At 38.5% G+C, this 24,225-nt stretch overlaps 10 protein-coding genes across 10 annotated transcripts; 5 read left to right on the top strand and 5 right to left on the bottom strand.

Moving 5' to 3' along the window:
• Positions 1-536: 536 nt before the first annotated feature.
• Positions 537-3,018, top strand: SAPINGB_P001503 (uncharacterized protein; the record flags this gene model as incomplete). Its single annotated transcript, XM_031996224.1, has 3 exons — positions 537-1,768; positions 1,827-1,853; positions 2,028-3,018. 3 exons carry the CDS (start codon positions 537-539, stop codon positions 3,016-3,018), a joined length of 2,250 nt encoding a protein of 749 aa, XP_031852115.1.
• Positions 3,019-4,079: 1,061 nt separating this feature from the next.
• SAPINGB_P001502 (uncharacterized protein) lies at positions 4,080-5,372 on the top strand (the record flags this gene model as incomplete). The annotated part of the gene is made up of 3 exons (XM_031996223.1): positions 4,080-4,547; positions 4,599-4,758; positions 4,822-5,372. The coding sequence occupies 3 exons, from the start codon at positions 4,080-4,082 to the stop codon at positions 5,370-5,372; spliced, it is 1,179 nt and encodes a 392-aa protein (XP_031852114.1).
• A 160-nt stretch (positions 5,373-5,532) lies between these two features.
• SAPINGB_P001501 (uncharacterized protein) lies at positions 5,533-7,074 on the bottom strand (the record flags this gene model as incomplete). Its single annotated transcript, XM_031996222.1, has 1 exon — positions 5,533-7,074. One exon carries the CDS (start codon positions 7,072-7,074, stop codon positions 5,533-5,535), a length of 1,542 nt encoding a protein of 513 aa, XP_031852113.1.
• Positions 7,075-7,594: 520 nt separating this feature from the next.
• On the top strand, positions 7,595-11,329 carry SAPINGB_P001500 (uncharacterized protein; the record flags this gene model as incomplete). Its single annotated transcript, XM_031996221.1, has 1 exon — positions 7,595-11,329. The coding sequence occupies one exon, from the start codon at positions 7,595-7,597 to the stop codon at positions 11,327-11,329; it is 3,735 nt and encodes a 1,244-aa protein (XP_031852112.1).
• Positions 11,330-11,559: 230 nt separating this feature from the next.
• SAPINGB_P001499 (40S ribosomal protein uS17) lies at positions 11,560-12,195 on the bottom strand (the record flags this gene model as incomplete). Its single annotated transcript, XM_031996220.1, has 2 exons — positions 11,560-11,985; positions 12,151-12,195. 2 exons carry the CDS (start codon positions 12,193-12,195, stop codon positions 11,560-11,562), a joined length of 471 nt encoding a protein of 156 aa, XP_031852111.1.
• A 1,363-nt stretch (positions 12,196-13,558) lies between these two features.
• On the top strand, positions 13,559-14,716 carry SAPINGB_P001498 (uncharacterized protein; the record flags this gene model as incomplete). Its single annotated transcript, XM_031996219.1, has 1 exon — positions 13,559-14,716. The coding sequence occupies one exon, from the start codon at positions 13,559-13,561 to the stop codon at positions 14,714-14,716; it is 1,158 nt and encodes a 385-aa protein (XP_031852110.1).
• Positions 14,717-15,674: 958 nt separating this feature from the next.
• Positions 15,675-16,742, bottom strand: SAPINGB_P001497 (uncharacterized protein; the record flags this gene model as incomplete). The annotated part of the gene is made up of 1 exon (XM_031996218.1): positions 15,675-16,742. The coding sequence occupies one exon, from the start codon at positions 16,740-16,742 to the stop codon at positions 15,675-15,677; it is 1,068 nt and encodes a 355-aa protein (XP_031852109.1).
• A 422-nt stretch (positions 16,743-17,164) lies between these two features.
• Positions 17,165-18,415, bottom strand: SAPINGB_P001496 (uncharacterized protein; the record flags this gene model as incomplete). The annotated part of the gene is made up of 1 exon (XM_031996217.1): positions 17,165-18,415. One exon carries the CDS (start codon positions 18,413-18,415, stop codon positions 17,165-17,167), a length of 1,251 nt encoding a protein of 416 aa, XP_031852108.1.
• Positions 18,416-19,543: 1,128 nt separating this feature from the next.
• On the top strand, positions 19,544-21,817 carry SAPINGB_P001495 (uncharacterized protein; the record flags this gene model as incomplete). The annotated part of the gene is made up of 1 exon (XM_031996216.1): positions 19,544-21,817. One exon carries the CDS (start codon positions 19,544-19,546, stop codon positions 21,815-21,817), a length of 2,274 nt encoding a protein of 757 aa, XP_031852107.1.
• Positions 21,818-23,301: 1,484 nt separating this feature from the next.
• Positions 23,302-24,162, bottom strand: SAPINGB_P001494 (uncharacterized protein; the record flags this gene model as incomplete). The annotated part of the gene is made up of 1 exon (XM_031996215.1): positions 23,302-24,162. The coding sequence occupies one exon, from the start codon at positions 24,160-24,162 to the stop codon at positions 23,302-23,304; it is 861 nt and encodes a 286-aa protein (XP_031852106.1).
• Between the last annotated feature and the right edge of the window lie 63 nt (positions 24,163-24,225).

Here is a 24,225-nt window from a genome sequence, read left to right as displayed (position 1 = left end):
GAAACGAAAAAAAAAAAAAAAAAAAAAAAAATCCAATTGTAGAAGCCCAAACCGGAAACGTACGGTCACGTGAATTATACACTTGGCTTAAAAAAGCCTGGTCAATCGCAATCGCAAACCCCTCCCCCTCCTAACAAATGTTTCGAGTTAACTTTATCTCATCATGACGGCTCATGAGTAATATTCAGCGATGCGATATAATCTTAGAATATCATCTAAGATACTATTCAAATTTTATTACTATAAATATTTGAATTAATTTGGATACAGTGTCTGATATTATGTTTATTTTTTTTTAGCTTCATCAAAGTTACGTGAAAACGTTTCTATGATAGCAAGCTTTCAAAAAATTTGGACATTTCTAGACAATTGCCTAGTTACGGAATATCTTATTTTAGTGTTAACTTATTGTTTATTTTAATTATTTTAAAAAGACAGTTACATTTACTTTGTTTACTTATCTTTTTATTTTATTTGTTTTTTTTTTCTACACTAATCACTGCACGTATAAGCCTAACGGATTTCTATCATCTATAATGACTTTTCAAAAAGCCTGTGAAACATTCATCGGAAAAGGTGCAGCACTGACTCCTACCAAAGACTCTTCAATCAATTGCAACACTGCAAAACGACCTGTTTCATTTGGCTCCATTGTCTCTTCTGAAGATTTGGAAAACATGACTAGCCATCATAAAAGCACCATTGATTCAAGGGAAAAACTAAAAGTTGTTCCTGATTTCACCTCGTCGATTTCTTCATCTAATTGTAATTTGGATTTCAAGTCTTTGAAATTCCAAAATGATAATCAAGTGGAAAATAATTTCCAATCATCTGGAACTCATTCAATTAAGCAACGACAAATAAGCAACCCCTTTATACACAAGAGCGAGCGCGATGACTTAGATTTTTTTAATGACTCTTCTTCTATGCCATACCCAGGATCTGGTTCATTGATCCATCCATCATCATCTAAGTGTTATATGTTACTTAAAGGCGACTTGAGCGATGTTATAGTGACTGAATTGCCAGACCAAAGCTGTAATGAAGAAGAGAGCACTTATTCATCTTCAATCTCTGAATCATTTGTGACCCAATGCGGGGAGCCTGATAATTTAATCCAGAATTCAAAGGATTTTACAAGATCACTTAGTATTGGTGAAAAGTTATTTGCCAGTGGAAATGGGAAACAGCCAACTAAAAACATACTTCCAAGTTCTGATGAGTTTCTTGAACAAGCATTACATTACAGAAAAAATATCTATAAAAATAAACGCTGTATATCTGCTAACTCGTTGATGCTCGGTTCCCAGGGTTGCATAACTAATACAGGGGAAAGAAACTCGGCCGTTCTTGATACCAGTTTTATTAGAATCAGTGATGCCAAATTTCTAGAGGAAGAAAAAGAAGAAATGCAAAGTTTGTCATTAACTAATAGCACAAGTTATGTATCAACCAGCGTTGTTGATTGCACTCAGTTTCTTGCGCCGTGCCCTTTATTTTCACTAAAGGCTACTATTTCGGTTTTGAATGAAAGAATGCAACAAAAAATGGACGATATGAAAGGTCATGAAATGTGTACAAGTGCGAAAAATAATGCCACTTTTTCTCTTTCTGCCTCTATGTCGTTAAAAAGTGTTTACGCTGAACTGGACTTGGACCCGGAAATCACCAATGTCAATAGCCTTCCTTTTGGATCTCCTTCTTGTGGTGAAGAACCTTCAGATACCAATGTGTCCATTTCTGTTTCTATTCTTTTGGACATTAACAAGTATGTTTATTAAGCGAGAAGTGAGATCTTAATAATAACTCTACTAACCATAGTTTAGAACAAGAATCAACGAAGAACGATTAGAGTATGGGAAAAGTCTTGCAGGTTTGATTTATTCCACTTTCAAAGAGTACAATCCAAGAATTTACATGTTTTCAGACAAAGACAACTACCAAAAAATAGATATAGTTCCGGGAGAAGATTATTCGGGGTTTTTTCAATCATTGGAAAACAATAATATACCTAACAGGGATAAAAGGACATGTCAACTATCCATTGAAGACCAAATTACTAATGATTTTGAACTATACGAGTTTTTCCAAAATGGCATTGCTAATTTACCTTATCCACCCTCAAGCCTTCGAAATCTTTTTCTCATTTCAACCTTAGATAGTCCCTTAATTTCATTGCTTCCATTTATACCCGAAACAATTTGCCATACTGTTTCTTTGACTGGGGACCCAATTTGTCTCCCATTTGTTGAAGATGACGAATGCTCGGTGATTCCTAGAAACTCGGGTTGGACTTTTACTTGGCTTTCAACATCTTTTTACGAGCTTAAGGAAGCTCTTAAAAGTGGTGTACTATTTCAACCAATTAGTCATGTTAAGATTTCCTTACACTACCCTTCTACTAATTTAACATCTCTATTACCACCTCTAGTCATTGCTGAACACGATTTTATTAATCCTGGATGCAAAATGAAGTACATTTTACGGTTTTTGGTTCCACATGACTATAATGATTCTATTTTAATTCTGGAGGATGAGGAAGCCGGAAAGTTGGAAAATACCCTTATCAATAAGATACACAAGTACCAGAAATCTGACTCAAAAAGAGATATGCCCAGAAAAGTGTACAAGACATGTGCACTTGTTAAGATTTTTTATAGATTACCCCGAGTTCAGGGTGTTGTTACTATTGTTTTTCGAGTTATGCGTATTGCTAACGTTATTTCTACAGGCTCGGGGACTGATAATAACAGTTTAGTTGGCTCTGAAGAAATTAAAAGCTTTGATGATTCTAATTTATTATATGAATTTAGTGATGACGATTTGGAGTCAAATGAAATGGACATTGAACAAGAATCAGCCGACATTAATCATGAAATGTGCGAGTACTGTGAAAAGGTAGATTTGGTTAGAGAAGAATTAGAAGGTCCATCATTACAAAGAGATGCTGAATTTGCTATTGTAATGGGTGGAGTGGAAAAATCTCCTGCATCCTTTGTGCTTTTTGGTGAAGCATGAAAAAACTAATTATAAACCAAATTAAATTAAAAATAAGTTACAGTTAACAAAATGTATTTTAGTTCCTAAAGATTAGACCTAAAAGTAATTCTGACTCTCGAAAGTACTTAACGTTGTTATTTGTGGAGTTAATTTTCTGAACAACCAAGATCTTTTTAAAAAACAATTTATTTGATAAAAGAAAATTATTTTAATTGTAAAAAATACTAGATTTAATCTCCAGAAGCACCACTTTCCTGGAAATGGTGTGCGAGATTACACACCTAGATTGATTCGAGAATACCCTCACAAGAAAGAAAAGCCCAACTTTTTAGCTCAGTCTAATTACTACGCAAGCAATTTAAAACTGTAAGTTTTTTTTTCTAAATGGATTACGAAATACATGGACGTCTATGAAGATAAGTTGAAATTGTAAGTGTAAGTCTGGGACCGACAGATTGGTTCTTTATGTTTCTCATAAGCTAGAGTATTAAAAACAGAACTTTTAGTAAAGCGATAAGCGTATCCAATTAGTTTTGGTTAAACCTTGTAAATTATTTGAATACTTCAGCTCAGTTTTAATGATATTTTTATTAAAGGTATCTGGAATATTATGGGGTATTAGACTTTAAAATAATACTCAAGTAAACATTTAGGCAAATAATCAAAAATAATAACCTTATCAGTTCTAATTTTCGATCCATGCAAGGAATTAAAATTTTATTTTAAATAGAATTCCAAGTTTAAAATAAGCAAATTATGGCATGTTCATCAAATTAAAATAAAATAAAATAAAATAAAAATAAAAAAAATAAAAAAAATAAAAAAAATAAAAAAAATATACCTAGTAAACTCTCGTACTTATACATTTTTTTTTGTTGTTATGTTTGGTCGGCTGTGTTAAACTAAAATTAACTATTGATATTGTTAAAGGGTGTGTAATCAGTTCTATTTTGTGGACGTCACGGCTGCTTTCCTTTTTTTTTTTTCTCCACTCTTTTTATTTTTTCTCTTTTCCACAACACTCTACGCGAAATATTTTTTTTAACTCATCTGAACAAAATAATTTTTTAATATTAAAAATGGTTCACTTAGTACCTTTTAACCGAAACACATCTAGTCGCTGTATTCTAGCTTTGTTTTCAGCATTATGCCTGGCAAGTTTGGGTGCTACTGAAGAACTCAACGGTGCTGTTCATTTTATCCCCGATATTTCTGTCTCCTCTTTTAGTAATTACGGTGGAAGCAGCAATGATGGTGGTGGTTTGTACCAAGGGTTTAAAAACTTTTTATCCGGGAGACTTGTTGGCTCCTCTGAAAATCTCCCACAGACTGAAGATGTTCCTCAAGAGGCAGTGCCTGGAAATCCAGTCCCGCGGCCCGTGGTGATTTGGCACGGGCTAGGAGACTCATATGATTCGGACGGAATAAACCGTGTGGGAGTAACACTGCGGCGGGCGCGTCCAGGAACATTTGTTTATGCTGTACGAGTGTCAAACTCATCTCGTGATGATAGTCAAGCAGGATTTGTGGGGCAGATTAAAGATCAGGTAAGTAGAATAAGAAAAGTGGTTTGAGCACTAACTAATAGATTAATATAGCTGGAGGAGGTTGCTCAAGAGATTAAAAATATACCTGAATTGCAAGGTGGATTTGATGCAATTGGATTCTCACAAGGTGGTGTGTTTCTTCGAGGATACCTGCAACAGTACAACGATCCACCTATCCGCAACCTTATAACGTTTGGTTCCCCCCATAATGGTGAGTATAAAAGGTGCGAATTTTTGATACTCAGGCCACTAACGAAGTGAATTTTTTTTATAGGCGTTGCAAGTTTACCACAGTGCGAGAATAATAACTTTATATGCCGCCGTCGTAACGAGCTGTTTGAAGCGCGGGTTTACACTGCGAGTGCACAAACCACTATTATCCCTGCACAATACTTTCGTGATCCACTGCGGTATAGCGAGTATATTGAAATGTCTGGGTTTCTTGCGGACCTTAACAATGAGCGGGCTAATTATCACGGTGGTGGAAGCACAGTTGATGCGTTGGTTTTGCAAGAGCGCAGTGCTGTTGAGCCTGTACGTAACAAGACTTCTGCAGCCAACTTTGCACAGGCTCAGCGGCTGGTGATGGTGATGTTTGATGCCGATGTGACAGTGGTGCCTAAAGAATCTGCATGGTTTCAAGAAGTGGACAAAACAACAGGTGCATTGACTCCATTAGAGCAACGCCCGATTTATATCCAAGATTGGATTGGAATTAAGAGACTTGGTGACCGAGGAGGGTTGATATACGAAACGTTGCCTGGAGCCCATATGGAAATTAAAGAGTCAGACTTGACGCGGCTGTCATTAAAATATTTGGGGTAAAAATGTTGAGTGGTAAAAATAGAAAAAAAAAAAAAAAAAAGCGAAATATCTTTATTTACAAATTATTATTATTATTATTAAAAAAAAAAAAAAAAAAAAAAAAGGAAACGGGGTCATTAATTTTGGTTCTAAAAAGAATATTGATGCGAAACTATTAATATTATTCGTCATCATTATTATCGTCATCGTCATTATCATTATTATTGCTAGCAGCTTTAGCCACGGCAGATCCATTTTTAAGATCAGCAATGGAAGGCTGGTGCAATTCCAGTGCAGCTGTGTTTTGGTAGATGGGCATGCTTGCACTTTTGGCAGTCTTGATTGTGATTGCCTTGACATTTTCCCAAGAGCCCTGAATAAGACCGCCTTGTTTCTGAAGAACAGTAGAGATTGTAGCTGCAATATTTTCCATAAGCTGTTCTGGTGTAAAAGATGAAAGACCAACAAGAATAGAAAGGTTTTTTCCAGGAGCTTTGATTACTGCAGAAGAACGAGCAATATACTTAAGTTGGTTCTTAATAACAAGGGGATCAGCAATAGTATCTTTAATCTTTTGAGCCTGTGCTGGGGTTGCATCCTCAGAAACAGGAGGCTGAAGGGAGATGGGAACTGGAATTGTGATTTTAAGGCCCGGCGCCTTAAGATAAACGCCAGGACCAAAAATTTTTGTAAGTTTTTCCGAAGTGATTTCAGAGTCATTAACGATAATGTCAAAAGATTTAACATAACCAGGCGCAGCTTTATGAGGATTGTCGACAGCGTGCTTGGTTTTTTTGCTGGGTGGTTCGTCTTGATCGAGATGCTTACGACGGTGTTGTTTCTTTTTCGCATCGCTAAAGCTGATAAGCTTGCTGCGAAGTTTCCCAGCTGAGACAATTTCTGTGAAAACGCCGTGGGTAGGTGAATTCTTATCAGCCTCTAGAACAGCCACTATAGGAGCGCGTGGATCACGGGTGATAAGGCATATGGAGAGATCAGCGAGTTTAGGCCTAATGCGGTTAGGGAGAGGGATGAGGAAAGGGACAATAGAACGGAGTGAAGCGATTTCGGAAAAGGTCTGGATGGTAAGATAAATTGGTTCTCCATATGGGAAGGGTGCTGCTGGTAAGGCATCAGCTGATAAGCTATCTTCTATAGATGTGTGTTGTTGAAAATGAGGTTTGTGAGAATTCAAGGCAGTATATTTTGCATGAGCAAACTTAAGCAGTGCAGTGCATGAACGACGGACTTGAACTTTGTCAAAATCTTTTGGAAGGCGTGATCGATGGTGATTGTTTCGTTTAGCGTCTTGGGATGTATGTGATGAAGATGCAAGGTGAGATAAAGATTTGGTCTGGGTGGAAGATGGTATGCTGATGTATGAGGCGAGCGACGACGGTGTTGCCAAAGAAAAAGCGGTTTCATGTTTGGATCGTGCATGACCATTAGATAAAGAGCCCGTAGAACCAATGGAGCTGGTAGAACTAGTGTCTGAGTTATTGTTGCTGTTGTTGTTGCTGCTGCCATTACTACTACTACTACTACTACTAATACTACTAATGCTGTTGCCTATATTGTTTCTAGAGGAAGATGCGGAGCTTCCATTTTGGACATCGATTAAATCGACAGGAGGCAGATTTCCAGAGAACGCTAGAGTTTTCCGATGAAGCTGTTCAAGCTTTCTACGTCTCTTGGACAAATGGTCCAGGGCTGGGGCGGCCATTTTGTGGTGGTTGTAAGTTTAGTGGTGATGGTGATATCGGACCGGTGGATAATTTGAGGGAAGGTTTAGGAGGGTTTAGGAGGGTTTAGGAGGTTTGGGGGGGGAGGGGGGATTCTTTGTGGCCACGGCAGGCAAAAAAAAAAAAAAAATAAAAAAAAAAAGCCAAATGTGAGTGGGTGAGTTGTCACGTGTTTTGTTACAGGTCCCTGACGCGCTCATATGCGTACTATGTGGTCTGAAAATATTTCATCACGGCCGGGTAACTTGAAGATTTTTTTTAATTTTTTTTTTTTTTGTAATTTTTTTTTTGACTAAAAAAAAAAAAACCTTCAAAGTTGCCACTTACCCTCCCTCAATAAACCAAACCTAGTAAATCGCCAGTTTAACGTGAGAGAACAAAACAAAAAAAAAAAAGATCCTTTTGACATTACCCTCCCGTCACGTCGCTCCACAGACGCGTTTTTTTTTTTATTGTGTGGAGAAAGCTATCGATTATTATTATTATTATTTTTCTTATTCCATGCCCAGGCTCAAATCTCAGACCCCTCCAAGCCCTCAGTTGGTGGCAAATGTTGAATCTGAGAACGAAAACGACAACCAAGTCCAGAATCCAGAAGACGAAGAACAACGCTCACAGGTTAGTGGTGTCGATAAAACCTTGAATAGCACTGACAATGAGATCGAGGATACCCAGATTCCTTCAATCATCAAATCTGAGGCTGTAGTTGAGGATACAGTTTACCCAGATACGACGGTAGAAGAAGAAGAAGATGATGATGATATAGTCGACCTAGTACCATCAGTCAATCACATCGACAATACCACCAATGATTTGAACCAGAATGTCAATGAAGACGACACAGCTGATAGATATATAAACTCTGAACAGTCGTCTCCTAGACCCGACGACCCCAAAAATATATCTGAGCTTGACTGGACCACAATTGAAAAGGCAACAGTCGAGTTGCAAAGAAACAAATCTCAAGAACAAACTCAGCATAGCCCGTGTGAAGCAGACACTAACAACCAAGAACAAGAAGAAAATGATGAGGATAACGATACTTCCATTTTTTCAGAAGTAAACAATATAGACGCTGCAACAGTCGCTGCTGCGGCTGCAGCGGCTGCTGCTGCTTCTGCATCTGTTGAAAAGACTCCTAGTGCTGGTGGTGACCAGATTGGTGCTGAAGCTCTCTTGGACCTCGGCAAACAAAATGCTTCCTACATTGAAGAAGATAACGATCACGATGAAGAAATGACAGAAGATAATAAACCTATTGAAGATGGTGATAAACCTAGAGAAAACTCAGCTGATCTGGTATATTCCGAAGATGCCAGTACCAACTCATTTCGTACAATCCCATTGACAGATACCTCAGATTCAGCATACAAGCAGGCTTATTCTCATGATGATTTAGTCATCTCTGGACCATCTTCCAAGAAACAACGTCGCTCAAACTCATCTTCATCACTCTCTACCCCTGCAACTGCTGCTGCCACTGCTGCTGCCGCTGCCGTGGCTGCTGCTGCTGCTGCTGCAAACTCCACTGTCACATCATCTTCAGCGCCATCTCAGATCGAAGCTGACCTCCATGAATTGCTCACTAACCCAGAAAATACAAACTGGCAACGGTTCTACGCTGACTCACTAGGCACTACAGTTGACTCAGCTCAGGATTCGCTTCCTATGCTTGTTGACAACTCAACTTCCATTCAAGCAACTTCAGCATCCCGCCCACTCTCTACCTCGGTTAGTTCTCCCAATATCCCAGGCACACTTTCTTCAGAGCCTAACCTAACGGCTTCAGCTCCTAAAAAACGTGGAAGGAAACGCAAAACCCCGCTTCCTCCATTACCTGCTAAAAATCATGCTCCTTCTGCATCCACAGGCAATGTTGACCCGGCCCTTGCTCAGCTAGACATCAGCGCTGCCGCTGCTGCCGCTGCTGTTCAATTTGCAAAGGAACCAACTTCACATATACAAGAAGCACCATTTACTAAAGAACAAACAGTTCTTTTAGAAGATGCAATGATGCATGCTAGCGCCATAGTGCGCACGCTTGGTTCTGGATCTCAGTCAATCTACGATGATAGTACTAGGGTCATGAGCGAAGATGAAAAGCCCAAACGAGGAACTTCTAAACACCCTCAATCTACGACTCGTGAGCAAACAACTGTAAATATTTCAGTCTCAAATGCACCCTCGTCATCTTCTTCATCTTCTTCCTCTTCTGCTCAACAAACTGACGCAGATGCCCAAAACACTTCAGCCGCGTCTAACGAGTCTAACACTGGGTATATTTTTGACGAGGCTTTACGTATATCAGGCCAAATCAAATATCGTGAGTCCACTGCGGAAGGGGATGACCGAGTAGCAAATGCTTTTGAAAACGAGAAGCTCTCTGGTGCTCCTGGAGCTGATGCATCTACATTTTACTGGACCCAGCAACAACAGCAACAACAAAATTCTTATGATGATCAATCCGGTACTACTACTTCTACTACTATCACTAATACTGCTATAGTAGAAGTTCAGTTGTCTCCAGTCGTTAGAGGACGACGGCGGCGCGGAGCTCAGCGCTCAAATGGAATGACAAGAGATTCTGCTGCTGCCGCTGCCGCTGCCGCTGCTGTGGTGGCTGCTTCTGCAGCAGACAATGAGGTGGTAGGCAGTACGAGCCACGGAATGCTTCGACAGCGTCGTTCCAAAAGATTGGCTGAAAACTCTGGACTCACTGACGGGCTTTCTGAAACTATTGCCAAAATGGAGCATGATACGCAGCAATCAGTTCCTGGCTCTGAAATTATTGGAGAACAAGGCTCAGCGGTCTGGCGGTCACAACCTATAATTCCTGAGCGTGGCGGTAACTTTTCACCCCACGAAATGACACAGATTGATAACTTTATGAGCCGATACTGTGTGCAGAACCATATGACACGAGAAGCGCTCTGTCGACGAGTCTGGTCTAACGAGCGTAAAAAGGATAACTTTTGGGATGAGGTCTCGGTGGTTCTGCCACATCGTTCACGCGCATCGGTTTACAAGCACATTCGACGCGCATACCACGTCTTTCAAGCTCGAGGGAAATGGACCCCGCAAGAAGAACAGTTGCTGGCCAAGCTGTACGAGGAAAAGGGCGCCCAATGGAAGGTTATAGGTATCGAGATGTGTCGCATGCCTGAGGATTGTCGTGACCGCTGGCGCAACTACGTGAAGTGTGGATCTAACCGTGTTCAAAACAAATGGAGTCAGTTGGAAGAGCAGCGCTTACGCGAAGCCGTGTCGCAAGTCATGTCCCAATCAACAGACACAGATATCAACTGGACTTTGGTTTCCGAGCATATGGGTGGTACACGCTCGCGGATCCAATGTAGGTACAAGTGGAATAAGATTATGAAGCGTGCTACTACAGCCAAGATTGAGGCCATGATGAATGACGACAAGCTTTCTCTTTTACGCTACATTTTAGAAAATGGTTACGAAGATGAGTCTCAGGTTGATTGGGAAGGCTTTGCAGCCATGGATTCACGCGGTTTTTGGAGTGGTAAAGAACTTCAAATGGCTTTTGATCGTCTTAAGTATAATACTGTTGACCCAGTTAACCGACCTTTCCGCAGTTTAGTCCAAGATCTTTTCGAAGACCTAGCTATGCAAACAGAGTCACAAAAAGATGGTACCAGTAATGGCACTAGCACTGCTGGCAGAAATAGTGGTGTAGTTATTGGTGTTGGAAACGATAATGACAGAAACAATCACCACCATCACGAACTTTCACACGAGCTGGCATCTCCACATCACCATCAGCATGGCGAGGATCTATCCCAGGTTCGGAGTGATACGCATAACACTGATGACATGCTTGCTTCGTCCCTGTCGGCGTCTTACATGCCGATGCAGCTATCAGAAACACTGAATGATTCTCTTTTGACCTCTTCTTCCAAGGCTGCAGAAGCAGCTGGACTCAACAACGCCTACGACATAAATACTGCTCACAATCACCACCACTTGGAAAAAGATGCTGATAAGGATAAACGCGAGAGTTTAACGGAAACTGCAATGCAAGAAAAGTCCCATACCCCTGGCCAAGAAGAACAGGTTACCAAGCACCACGATGATTATGTGGACACTGGTAACGATAATGCAGATGAAGATGGATCACGACGACGGGCCGCCCAAGATGACATTCCCTCGCAAAAAGATACAGAGGAAGATCTAATGGCTGTAGCCGCTGCAGCAATGCAACAAAGTGTATAATATGTATTTGATATTTAATGAATTTTAATTTATTCATAATTTTAATTTTTTATTTTATTTTCAAAATTCAAATGTTATTCACCCATAAACTTTTTTTACAAAAAATAAACAGCTTAATGAATTAAATTTTTTTCTTTAAAACACCAGTGCTTCCTCTAGTCATTGTTTTTCATTTCCTCTTTATATTTTTAAGTGCAGTCATATGGTCTCATTAAATACAATTACACAGTTTAGAACTTAGAGAACTGCTTCTTGCCCTTACCAGAGGTGGGAAGGACACGAAGGACGTTGAAGCGGACAGTCTTGGAGAGAGGTCTGCACTGACCAACAGTGACCTTGTCACCCTCCTGGACACGGAAAGCAGGAGAAACGTGAGCAGCCAAGTTCTTGTGGCGCTTCTCGTAACGGTTGTACTTGGGAATGTAGTGGAGGTATTCACGACGGATAATGATGGTTCTGTGCATCTTGGTGGAGACGACAGTGCCGGTCAAAATCTTGCCACGGATGGACACAATACCGGTGAAGGGGCACTTGTGGTCAATATAATTACCAGTAATGGCCTCAGTGGGGGTCTTGAAACCGAGACCAACATCCTTGTACCAACGCTTGGTTTCCTTAGAGACCTTAGTCTTGGAGTATTGGAAAATGTGAGGTTGCTAAAAAAAAAATTTAACATGTTAGACTCATGATATTTGCAAAAAATCATCATTTAAAAGGAGTTGTTCTCTGTATCATGTAGGTATTTTCATTGAAATTAATCGTCAAGAAGGTATCAACACCGAAACAAACAATAACTCCCATTCAGCTTGGTTTCAACTAACCTTCTGGAAGCCGCGCTCAGACTGGACAGACAATTCAGTGGCCATTTTGGATGTACGTGTCGAAGGTGAGGGTACTGGTGATGCTAGGACAGTCGACTCAGGTCTAGAGGGGAAAGGGGAGGGGAGCGGGAACTGAGAGGGAAAAAAAAAAATTTTAGTGTGAGTGTGTGAGTCGCCAGCCAAAAAAAAAAAAGTCTATAGTGTGTAACAAATATTTACTATGGAGAAATCACTTTTAGTAAGGGACTGTGCGGCTAGCTAAAAAATAAATGTAATATATTGTATCAGCTTTTAAGTCAGCAGACCAAATGCTTCTAAATGTTACAAAAATAAAAATTTTCAAGTTCTTGTAACAATTCTTATTATCACGTGAATTTAAATTTTCAGAGTCTAATCTACATTAACCCACTCAGTCTGAAATATTTTATTTATGTTTGTTTATGTGAATATATCAAACCGCTAGGGCTAAACCCTTATAGTTAAATTTTCAAGTAAGTTTGTCTTAATAGAAATTTTGTTGAAAAGATAGAAGATAACGTTTATTGTCTTTCAATTCAATATTAAAAAATAAATAAATCGATTATTCAAACAATTAAAAGAAAATGATGCTTAAATTAACGATAAATTAAGTAAAATGAAAACAATTTGTTTTGATAAATTTTTAAGTAGAAATTAAATAGCTAAAATACTTTTGATATCTAAGTGATTTACACTCTTCGTTTGTCTTGTGAATGCTAATTTCATGTCATAACTCTTAATATTAAGTCTTGCTTCATTAGAAAAAATTAATAAATGAATAAACCCTCATAGAAAAATAATTTTATCATTTATTCATTTAATCAGAAATTATAAATTTGATTTAATTTAATTTTAATTCTATTTTACATTTATCATTTGCTTTACCAATTTATTAATAATTGCCATCCCCCCCCCCCTACTATCGAAGGTTGTTTATAAATGGGGTAATTATCAAATTGTTTATTTCCTTGACTTTTTCAAATCCGGGGGATATCATTATAGCCGTACTGTTTAGTAATATATGTCAGGTGACCAATAGTTGGTTCTTTCCGTTGGCCAGTGTAAAAAAAAAAAAAAAAAAAATAATATCTTACCTTACCAATTCTTTACTAACTGACTATCTGCGGCGTTTTACTACTCTTTTACTAAGACCAAAATTCTGCTCATTTGTAAACATCAGTCTTCGAAAATTGAACATTTCTTCCTCGAAATGTATCGTCAATCGTCTGTCATCAATCATCAGTCATCAATCTTTAATGATAAAAGCTGAGAATTTACCAGAATCATTATTTGATAAATTCTATTTTTTCTCTTTACTTGTTTGACCATTTACTTTTACAAGTTTTAAAGAGGGAAAAACTATAAAAGTCGACTGGATTCTACCTTAATCATGTTTATCACTTCCAAAAAACATTTACTTTTTTTACTATTGACAGTTATAATAGCTTCAGTGTTTTTCACACCTTTAACAACCTTTACCAAGTCAGCGTTATCAAATTATTTATATTCAGAACCATTATCTAGCGAGACCGTTCAATCCGAGAAAACTAAACGAGAAGAGGCACTAGAAGAACTCGAAGAAGACTTAGAAGACGAAATAGAAGAACTCGAGGAAATTGAAGAAGAAATAGAAGAAATGTCATTTATATCAAAAAATATTGTCAAAATTGTTTCTGCACTGGAGCAGGCTGAAGGGGCTGGTGCCAGAGTTCGCCGTTCGATTGGCACCATGAGTGTTCGCAACTTTACACCCTTTCTTATGCTTGATCATTTCCGTGTCACTCCCGAGGCTGGATTTCCTGATCATCCTCACCGTGGCCAAGAAACCATCACATACATGCTCAAGGGTAAAGTCGACCATGAGGACTTTACCGGGAACTCTGGAACTTTGGAACCTGGTGATTTGCAGTTCATGACTGCTGGTCGTGGAATCATGCATGCAGAAATGCCGCGAATTAACAAGACTGAGGATGGTGATCTTGATGCTATTGAGGGACTGCAATTATGGGTCGATCTGCCTGTCGAACTCAAGGAATGTGAGCCTCGTTACCGAGACTTGCGTAAAGATGAGATCCCAGTAATCCATCCAGATCCTAATGTTGAAATCAAGGTTATTTCTGGCAAATCTTACGGCACTGAGTCGATCAAAGATCTTGCTTATACTCCAGTGTGGTTTCTAGACATGGTTGTTAAGCCTGGTGGTCAAGTTACACAACCCATTCCGCACGGCTTTAACACGTTTGTGTATGTTATGGACGGCGAAATTAAGATTGGCAACAAAACCATCCCCAAGTTTACCAGTGTATTTTTTGGAGAGGAAGGCGACGGTATCGAATTATCAGTAGATAAGGATGCAAAAGCTACTGCACGTTTAGCTGTTATTGCTGGAAAAATTCTTCACCAGCCAATTGTCCAACATGGTCCGTTTGTTGAAACTTCGCGCGATAGAATTTACAAGGCATTTATGGACTACCAATCAAAGACAAATGGGTTTGAAAGAGCTGCAGGATGGAAAAGTAAGATTGGAAGACGCATGCTTCGCGATTAATTCATGTAAGCTTTTATATAATAAGTATTTTTTTATAAATGAATATCATTGTCTTTAAATTTTGTTTGCTTGCTTGCTAATTGGACTGAATAGAATAATTTACTTTCCTATTCACCGGGGTAGCCTGAGAGTTCAGTTCAGATATGCACTCCCTTACATTTCCTTCAGGGATGGGTGAAAAGTGTGAGTCAAGCTCATGATATTTTGCGGTCAAAAAAAAAAAAAAAAAAAAAAAAGATCTTTTCTGTTTCACTAACTTATTTCAGAGATTTGTTTTCATTCAAGAGATAAAATTGTATAAGATCAGCATCTGCGCCATCCTTTTAGTTCTTATTATATATCTTTTCGTTTTCATAATATACTTTTAATTTGACTTCAACATTGGATCTCCAATAGCCCCAAAATAATTTATTACAGCAGTCTACCAGAAAAGGAAAGTCAACTACCAAACTTTTTCAACTTATTTCTACTTGCCTTCATCAATGCTAATCCAATTCTAAAATCATCAATTATGCCCAATTGTGATTTCTACTCTTTTAATCCTTACATTTTTAAGGAAGCCTTGCTAGCTCAATCGGTAGAGCGTGAGACTCTTAGATAGCAGTTATCTCAAGGTTGGGGGTTCGAGCCCCCCGTAGGGCTTACTTTTTTTTTGCTTTTGAAGCAAAATCTATTAATTTTTATTTACTTTTCGATTTTTTTTTGTTGCAAAGAGTTGTGTTGTGATATTTGTGATATTTGGTGTTGAAAATTAGGGGGGAGAAGGTTTTTTTTTTTCCAGTTCTTTAGCTTATAAGCTATACAGATTTTGCCACACACCATTATGTGGGGGTCGAAGTGTTCAATTAATTGTGCTTTTGGTGTATTCGCGTATCAAACATCAATATCCCATATTCAAATTTTTTTTTTTTTACATTTTTATTTTTGAAAAATTTTATATACAATTGATATCCCCAGTTTATGCCTTAATTTGAGTGAGAATATCAGCCATTTCTTCGTAAGAAACCGTTCCCTTTTCTTGGAGAGCCTTAGCAAAAGCTTCAATGTCATCTTGGCTGAGTTTAACGACAAAGGAATCTTCATTGACAACAAAAGCGTCGGCAAGTCCGTGGGCAATGCCAATTTCATCAGGGCTAAGGATGGCGTGGTATTGTCCAGGCTCAAGCTCTTGAAGACGCTTTCGGGAATATTCTTTAGCGGCAAGAGCATCCTCCTCCATTTCCTTTTGCTTGCGAAGACGTTCCTTGCGCTCATTTTCGGCCTCCTCGTTGCGCTGCTTACGCTCGTCACGTTCCATTTGGATCAAATCACCGTACATTCGTTCTTGTTCTTCATTCTCGGCCTTTTGCATAAGAGACATTTCACGGACATATTCATTGAAAGCACGCTTTTGATCCTTGCGTTCAAGAGATTTAGCCTTTTTGGTACCAATTATCTTCGTGCCGGATGCAGCACGAGCATTGGCAGTAGCAGGACCAGGACCGGCACCACCAGCACCAAAACCGGCTTGTTGCTGGTGCTGTCGGAACTCTTCCTCGTCAGCCAGACCGCGATTGAGCGCTTCGAGCTCAGGGTCCTCAATATCTTCTTGAAAATCTTCAAAGTCTTCGGGGCCAATAACACCGTCGCCAACAAATGCAGGTGGTTGGACAGCGGCAGGTTGCTCTTGTTGTTGTGGTTGTTGTTGCTGTTGCTGTGGATGTGGCGCGGTAGGGGGTTGTTGTGCATCTCGGGGGTATTGGTTAAGGATCTTGATTTCCTCAGGGGTGATAGGGGTGATATTGTCTGGATTTTTGGGATCCTGGACAAAGTACTCGCCAGTATCTTCGTCCTTGACAATCTCAGGTTTTTCGCCAAATTTTGCAATAAGATCTTCGCGAGTTGCGGTCTTTTGTGTAGTTTTGGTGGCGTTAGAGATATCAGCAGGCGAATTGCCCTGAGTCTTGAGGAACTTGTAGAGAGCGTATGTTCCTAGACCCACGACAAGCATGGTGAGAAACTTGTAAGGAGATTCTTGAGACGGCATGACAAATGAGGAGAACTGTTTTTTTTTATTAATGTCTTCTAATGATTAATAGGAAATAAGGCAGTATATTTGCGACCTTTCTCAAGGATGACAAAAAAAAAGGAGAAGTCAAGAGAAGAAAAAAAAAATTTAGGTTGTTGAAGAAACCGGTGAAACTTTATATAAAATTTTGTTACAACAGTAAAAAAAAAAAAAAAAAAAAAGCTGTAACTAGCTATCGGATCCGAGAGAGAGGGCATTTTTTATTTTTCACTTTGACTTGGATTTTTGAAAAAAAAATTATATATATATATATATGTCAAGAAGTGCATTATATTTGAGTGGTGGTTTACAACAAAAAAAAAAATCTAACTAATGAACTAAGAAGAGTCAGAAAGTGGGCGAGCTTTTGAAAGTGATTCCGGCCAGCGGAGTGGTTCTGTTTAAAAATAGTCTGGGTCCCGCAGAATCGAAGTAGATGGGCGGATCCGTAAAGTTTTACCTCCCGCAGGAACTGTTCGTGATGATATTAGGGAATTGTTAGAGTGATTTGTGCCTGCATCAGAAAAAATAAATTGTTTAGTGCTGTGGTGGTTAAGCGATGATGAGGGTCTTAAATAATTTGTATTATCAGACGTGCTGGTGCGGTACATTCCCAAAGAGGTCATGGTAATGCGACGCTGACGATCACGTTCTTGTGCCAAAAGTTCCTCGCTAACGTTAATTGAATCGCGCGAAGACAATCTTGAGCTAATTGTAGGTGCTAAGTATCCTGGGGTAGTTCCAGATTCTGGTCGCAAAAGTGTGGATGAACGTTTATATGTGAGTGAAGATGGTTGAGCACGATGGAGGGTCTTAGAGGTATCGCGAAGATTGTCACAACTAGAGTGGATACGGATTGTATTAAGCTGAGGAGAAGAAGAAACAGCAGCAGATGCTGTTCGGCGAGCGGCTTGTGATAACGTTTTAGAAGATAATGGGGATTTGAAGAGTAAGTTTGATTTATGGTCAGCAGTTTTAGCCAAGGGTGGTAGTTCTGTTAAAAGAGATTGTTCATCAATTAGCGTTTGTTCAGTGTCGCATTGGCTGGAATGTATGTCTGAGTCGAGATGATTTTCATTCTTGATGGTTTCAAGCAAGCGTGGAGACCATAAGCTGCCATCGCTGCTGACGCTAGCGTGTCGCTGGCGTGAAATTGGGACTGGAGAAAAGAACACAGAAGAAGGATCAGGTCCTAGTGGATAGTCAAAGCACGGGTGCTGTTTTTGTGGGGTATTTAATGCAAGTGGGGTTGAAGCCGAAAGGTAATCATTAATAATATCACTGCCATCACCATTATTATTATTCTTATTCTTATTCTTATTACTACTACTGAATTGAGCAGTGAATTGGCACAATGCCCATGTTATTAGTCCTTTATCGACAAGTGATTCGTAAAATTGGAATTTTAATCGTTGGGCACTAGCATCGACTACCTGATGAAGGATTTTGGTCATGTTGTTTAAAGCTGAAGTGTTTGCTTCGAGAAATTCAACTGTTTTTGGGGGGCTGGGCTCGGTTTTTATCTGCCCTGATTTTGGATCTAAATAGTCTGCAAAAGCCTTGTCAAAATGCGGCACTTCATGTTCGGTCTGCCACATGGCTTGTAGAAGCTTGTCGATAATTTTATCTAAAACTATTTCTGAGTTTTCCATTATGAGAATTGAGCTAGAGGGGGAGGGGGAGAATGTTTTATGTATATACTGAGATATCTAAAGAAGAAATAGAAAAAAGGGGAATAACAGGTGGTAGTTTTTTTTTTTCATTTAATAGCATAAATAGTAGTAATAGGTCTACCCAAAAAGTAACTTGCGTAGAGGGGTTTACGACATTAACTAGTTAGGTGGTTGCGACACGTTCAAAATCAAAAAAAAAAAAAAAAAAATATAAAATATAAAATAAACGCGTGTGTTATATATTTATAGCCGCATTAGAATCACGTCTTCAATAACTTTATTTTATTTTATTTTTGCGCATGCTAATTAGAGTTTACATATATATATATATTTAAACTATATCTTCCGGAAAAGATATATAATTTAATCCACCCAATAGCAAGAGGTCACATTACTAATCATTCCCTAATTGTCACCAATTGTTTTGGAGGTTTTGCGTGTCCGAGAAACCTTTTTGAAACGCTGATCTTTCTCTGTCAAGTCTTAACGTTCTTTCCTTCCTCCCCCCCCCCTTTTTTTTTTTTTTTTTTTTTTTTTCAATTCCAAAAAAAACTTTCTCGGCCCGTGCTAAAATGTAGTTAGACTCGATTAATGTGGAGAAGAAACACCTTGGTATTAGGGTTCACATTTATTTTTGACGTCTTTAATTGTAATGGGGTCCATCGTACTAAGTAGTAGCATTTAGTTGCATTGACTAATGTTGTAAAATGATATCGAAAGTGATCTTCAAGAACCTCGATGTTTTTTATTTCAAATAAACAGTAGTTATCAATATATAATTATTATAAAACAATTAATTAATTAATTAATTAATTTAATAATTAAATAATTAAATAATTATAATAATTATAATAATTATAATAATATAATATAAACTCTTTCATTTTCCCTCTTTCTTCTTTCCATGGTAGTGGTGCGTGGCTCAAACTTAGTCTTTTGTCACTTACTCATATATCTTTATCTTCTTTCTTTCTTTCTTCCTTTCTTTCTTTTTTTTCTTTTTTTTTTTTTTTTTTTAATATTTTTCATTTCATATCTCTGCATCACCTCTGACCACCCCAACCAATTATCATTTTCTCCAGCGTGGGTTTCTTAAGACAATCAACCATGAGGTCTCCGATTCGGCTTGAATGCCCAACATTCTCCGAGTACAATGACCTCGGAACCAGCCCAACCTCCTATCTTTCACTGCTAACAAGCGGCTTAATATCCAATACCCATCTCATCATGATGCTGTACCAGAAAATTAGATACTCTCGTTACCTTCGTGAACAAATGGTTTTTCAATTCGTTGTTCCTGGAGCTAGGCCTTCAGCAACACATGAGCGCATTAATGCAATGGTAGTCCCTGCAAATCTTTCTTGCAACATTAGTAATGGCCTTACCAACAATAATAGCCCGACCACAGGTGAAGATTCCGAAAATAATTCAAATCGAGGGTTTTGGTTTGAAACAAGACCACATCTCGAGCATTGTCTTCGCAGTTCACAAATGAACATCAATTTCATATCTGCCTGTCGCACCGGCACCAACTTAGATGCTCACTTTTTTTTCCCCATGTCTTCTCCTCACAGCTCTCACTGGACCTTATTTTGGATGGTTTGTACAAGTTCGACCAATTCTGCTGAATTTTTCTACTTTGATCCGGCCCAAAATCATATTGACATGGGTCCTACCCCCTTGACTGAAGTGATACCATATTCTGTCTTTAAACACTACTACGAGTGTATTGGATTTGTTTACAATTTTATGCTTGACAGACAGCTGGATGCAAATACCATGAGAGTGTCTCGGCGTACTTTTTACCAACAGTCGGATGCTCCTTACAACAGTGGGCCATCCACAGCTCTTAATATAATACACGTATTATCTAACGTATGCTTTAGGCAAATCGACGCCAAACTGATACCACCTGTGGATTTTCATAATTCTAACCAGGAAGCTGAACATATACGTAAAGATCTCATTGTATACTTTACCCTCCGCGAACATAACTTTGAGGCTCCCATTCCAGTTTTAATTCCTGCACCCAAATCTCATGACAGAGCAGACGGAAGAGGGATCAAGAGCCATAGAAAAAATAATAGCAGTAGTGGAAGTAGTAGTAACGGAATCACTCAAGGAAATTCGTGGCAGGCAATAAACCATGAAGTCCCATCGACTTTACAACCTTTATCAACTATACAGACGTCAGCATTGTTACCGCCACCCCAACAACAACAACATCAGCCACATCAGCAACAGCAACAGCATCAGCAGCAGCAGCAGCAGCAACAACAACAACAACAACAACAGCAACAGCATCAACAACCACCTCGATTACCGCCTTTAGAGAAAAAACGAAGAACAATTGAACATACCCCATCACCTCCTAAAACCCTAACTACTACAGAAACCAATCCTCCTTCTCGTACTAAAGCCAATGACATAGTGATACCCGAGAGAGACAAACGACCGGAGCCTGCCGTCAAGTTTTGTTATGAGTTTCGAGAGGCTTTCCCCAAAATTATCGATGCAATTGCTACGGAAAACTTAATTCTTTCCACCATCCAAACATTTTTGGATATGGCCAAGGAGACTGCACCTCATTATGAATTTATTTCAAAGCTTTCCAAGGTGCGATTTAGGCGGTTGATGCGCCAATGGACCAACACGTTTCCTCCAGATATTATTGCTCTCATGGAACTTAACATTATGGGGAAAACATTTATGCCTATCGAGTATATGGAACTGGCAACGAGGCAGGTTAGTGATAGCATTTGGGTAACACCAGCTCAATGTTTTGAGTGTCTGCGAGACATTTTCATAAACAAGGTGTATTTCCCGGAGGCCTTTTTACGTGAACATGGTCGAGAGATATTTGGAGCAGATGTGAAGACTCTTGAGCAGGCTCAGACGCGTGTGATTGAAGCTTTGGATTCCAATCGGGAATGTTTTTTGTCTGCAATTGAATGGCCTCCCAAATACACACGTAACTATACATCTGATGGCAAGAGTCTGTTACGGAAGGACCATAATCTTATTGCAGTATCACCTGCCAATGCTATAGATCTTATTGATTTTTGCTTTGCTCATGGGAATTTGTCTAAAGGTCATTACCGGGACCGTGCTAGTAGGTATAAGATTTTGGGGAGTAAACGTTACTACAAGTGTCCTTTTTGGGTTTTGTCGATTGCCATCAAGTATTATGGAAAACAACAACTTCTTCCTCCGCCACCTCGCTCTGAAGGTCCTTGGATTATCGCTGAGGACATAGATGGAAGTCCTGCCAATAGTGGGGCAGAAAATGATGATGTCCATGATGAACGACCTCCTCGAAGCTCCAAAACAAAGGGTGATTTTCGATTTTACGATGTCACTACAAAGAATTTTAATGCATAGATTTCTTTTCGGTTTTTTTTTTTTTATTTATTAATTTTTTTCTTTCTCTTTTATAAATATATTTTGTACATTATTAATTTTTTTTTTTTTTTTTTTTTTTGGCTGTTTAGAATGACATTAAATATATTAGAACATTCACTTGAATATAAGCATGTGGGTTTGATGACACACCCTCAACAACTTCTCATGTACTCAAAAAAAAAAAAAATCATATCGGCATTTTGTCAAATATTGACAAATAAGAAGCGGGCCAAAAAGTTATCAGGTAATACGTATTAGATGCCATCTTTTTTGTCGCATAGTTTGTCTTCTGGGGTTTACTTAAATTTTTATTTTTATTTTATTTTTATTTTTTTTTTTTTTAATTTGTTGCAATGAGGGCTTTTTTTTTCATGTCAGAAAACGCCTTGGCAATTCTGACCGAGGAATATGATAGGACCAACCAACTAGAACATTTTAGGGGAGTATGTATATATATATATATACGACCTTTAAAAAAAAAAGAACAAAATAAAAAAAAAAAAGATGAAAACCTGCTGTTGGAACATTTGTGTAGTAAAGCAAGTACTTACTATAGACTGGGAGGGAAGAGGGAGGAAAAAAAAATGTTAAGAAAACAAAGATAAAAAGTAAAGGTCCTGCCCGGATTCGAACCGGGGTTATTGGAATCAGAATCCAAGGTGATAACCAACTACACTACAGAACCTTTAGTGATTGTTGAAATTTAAAAAAAGATAGAGCTTATATATTAAATCTTTGAATCGATTACATAAGCCATTTTTTACAGATTTTTTTTTCTTCAATAAAAACAAACAAAACAAACAAACAGATTTTTTTTTGTATTATTTTTATATTTATTTATTTTTTTTTTTTGCAAAGACGTTCATATGAACAGATTTAATCAACCACATAAATTTAATTGATATTTTTATTTTATTTTATTTTATTTTATTTTATTTTATTTTATTTTATTTTAATCTAATTACCTTTATATATTTTTGTTTCGAAGATTATATACAGTAATAATTGACGAAAGCCAATAACTAGAATTGTGAGAAATATATTTATCAGATAGGAATCAAATATTTTATTTCTTACTAGCATTTTATTGTAAGGATTTAAAGAAATTAAAGTTACTAGCAAAATATTTGCTTGTAAAGTAAATAATAATAATAATAATAATAAATAATGGACAGAAGTAAACAATGGTTATATAAACTTAGCTGTTTCTGACAAGCCCTAACAGAGACATTAGTCCCTAGTCACAGTCTACCAGAAAATGCATCATCAGGATATTTTAAGCTACTAATGTAAACGGTTGATATATGTATTGTTGTTGCCTTTTTGATTAAACTAACCGGTTATATACAGATTATGTATCTTACTTGACAATGATGAATGAACAATAGCCTTATATTTATATTTATTTTTAATTTTTTTTTTGTTGTTCTCACAATAAAGTATATATATATATATTTCTTCTACTACAACTTATGCTTAAGCTTACCAGAAGCCAAGGCAGCAAAACGCTCTTGAGGATAACCCTTTGCAAACATGTTTACACCTGCAATGACTTCATCATGTTCGACTTCTAAAAAGTCAGTTTCCTGAGCACGCTTCATGAGTGCCTTTGAGATTGTTAGACTTTCATCGTGTAGGGAGTAAAACTTTCCTTCAATCCACTTGAGAACGTATTCGTTAAATTTGTCAACATCCGAGTATTCTTTTGTAGAAACGAGGGTGTTGATAAAGCCAGCACGGTAGAGATCAGCAGCTTGGACGGGGGAAGAGGCCAGAAGAAGCTCACTTGCAAGAGAATGACCGAGTCTGCTGCGAAGAGAGTAGGAGGTGCCACCCTCTGGGGGGAGGCCGAGGTTAGCAAAAGGGGTGAGAAGGTAAGCGGAGTCGCGAGCAATAACAAAGTCCGCGAGGGCTACAATTGCAGCGGAAAGGCCAATGACAGGGCCATTGAGGGCGACGACAAAGACTTTTGGGTGAGAGAAGAAGGTATGTGTAATTGTAAAGTTACGAGCGCCAAATCCATATGAGTAATTGACACGGGAGCGCAGAAAGTTTGAGACTATGGCTGGGTCGGTGGGATCTTCGAGGAACTTGAGAACGATTTTGTCAGAGTCCACACCTTTAGGGTCGACGGTTGCACCTGCGGAAAAGAATTTACCAGAAGATTGGAGTAGAGTGATAGTGGTGGAGGGTTCACGGGCTGCAAGTTGCATGAGCTGTTCGAGACGGCGGTATTGGGCCTGGGTCAAGCTGTTGAACTTTTTTGGGTTGTTTAGGGAGATGATTGCGGTTTTACCCACAACCTTGTAAGTGATGTCAGACATGGTGTTTGATTAGGAGGAGGAGGAGGAGGAGGAAGGGGGAAGAATTGGGAGATGAGTAAGATG

The sequence above is a fragment of the Magnusiomyces paraingens genome (assembly GCF_902498895.1).
Source record: "Magnusiomyces paraingens strain CBS 517.90 genome assembly, contig: contig1, whole genome shotgun sequence".
Taxonomy (NCBI): domain Eukaryota; kingdom Fungi; phylum Ascomycota; class Dipodascomycetes; order Dipodascales; family Dipodascaceae; genus Magnusiomyces; species Magnusiomyces paraingens.
This window is presented reverse-complemented; position numbering and strand designations above follow the sequence as displayed.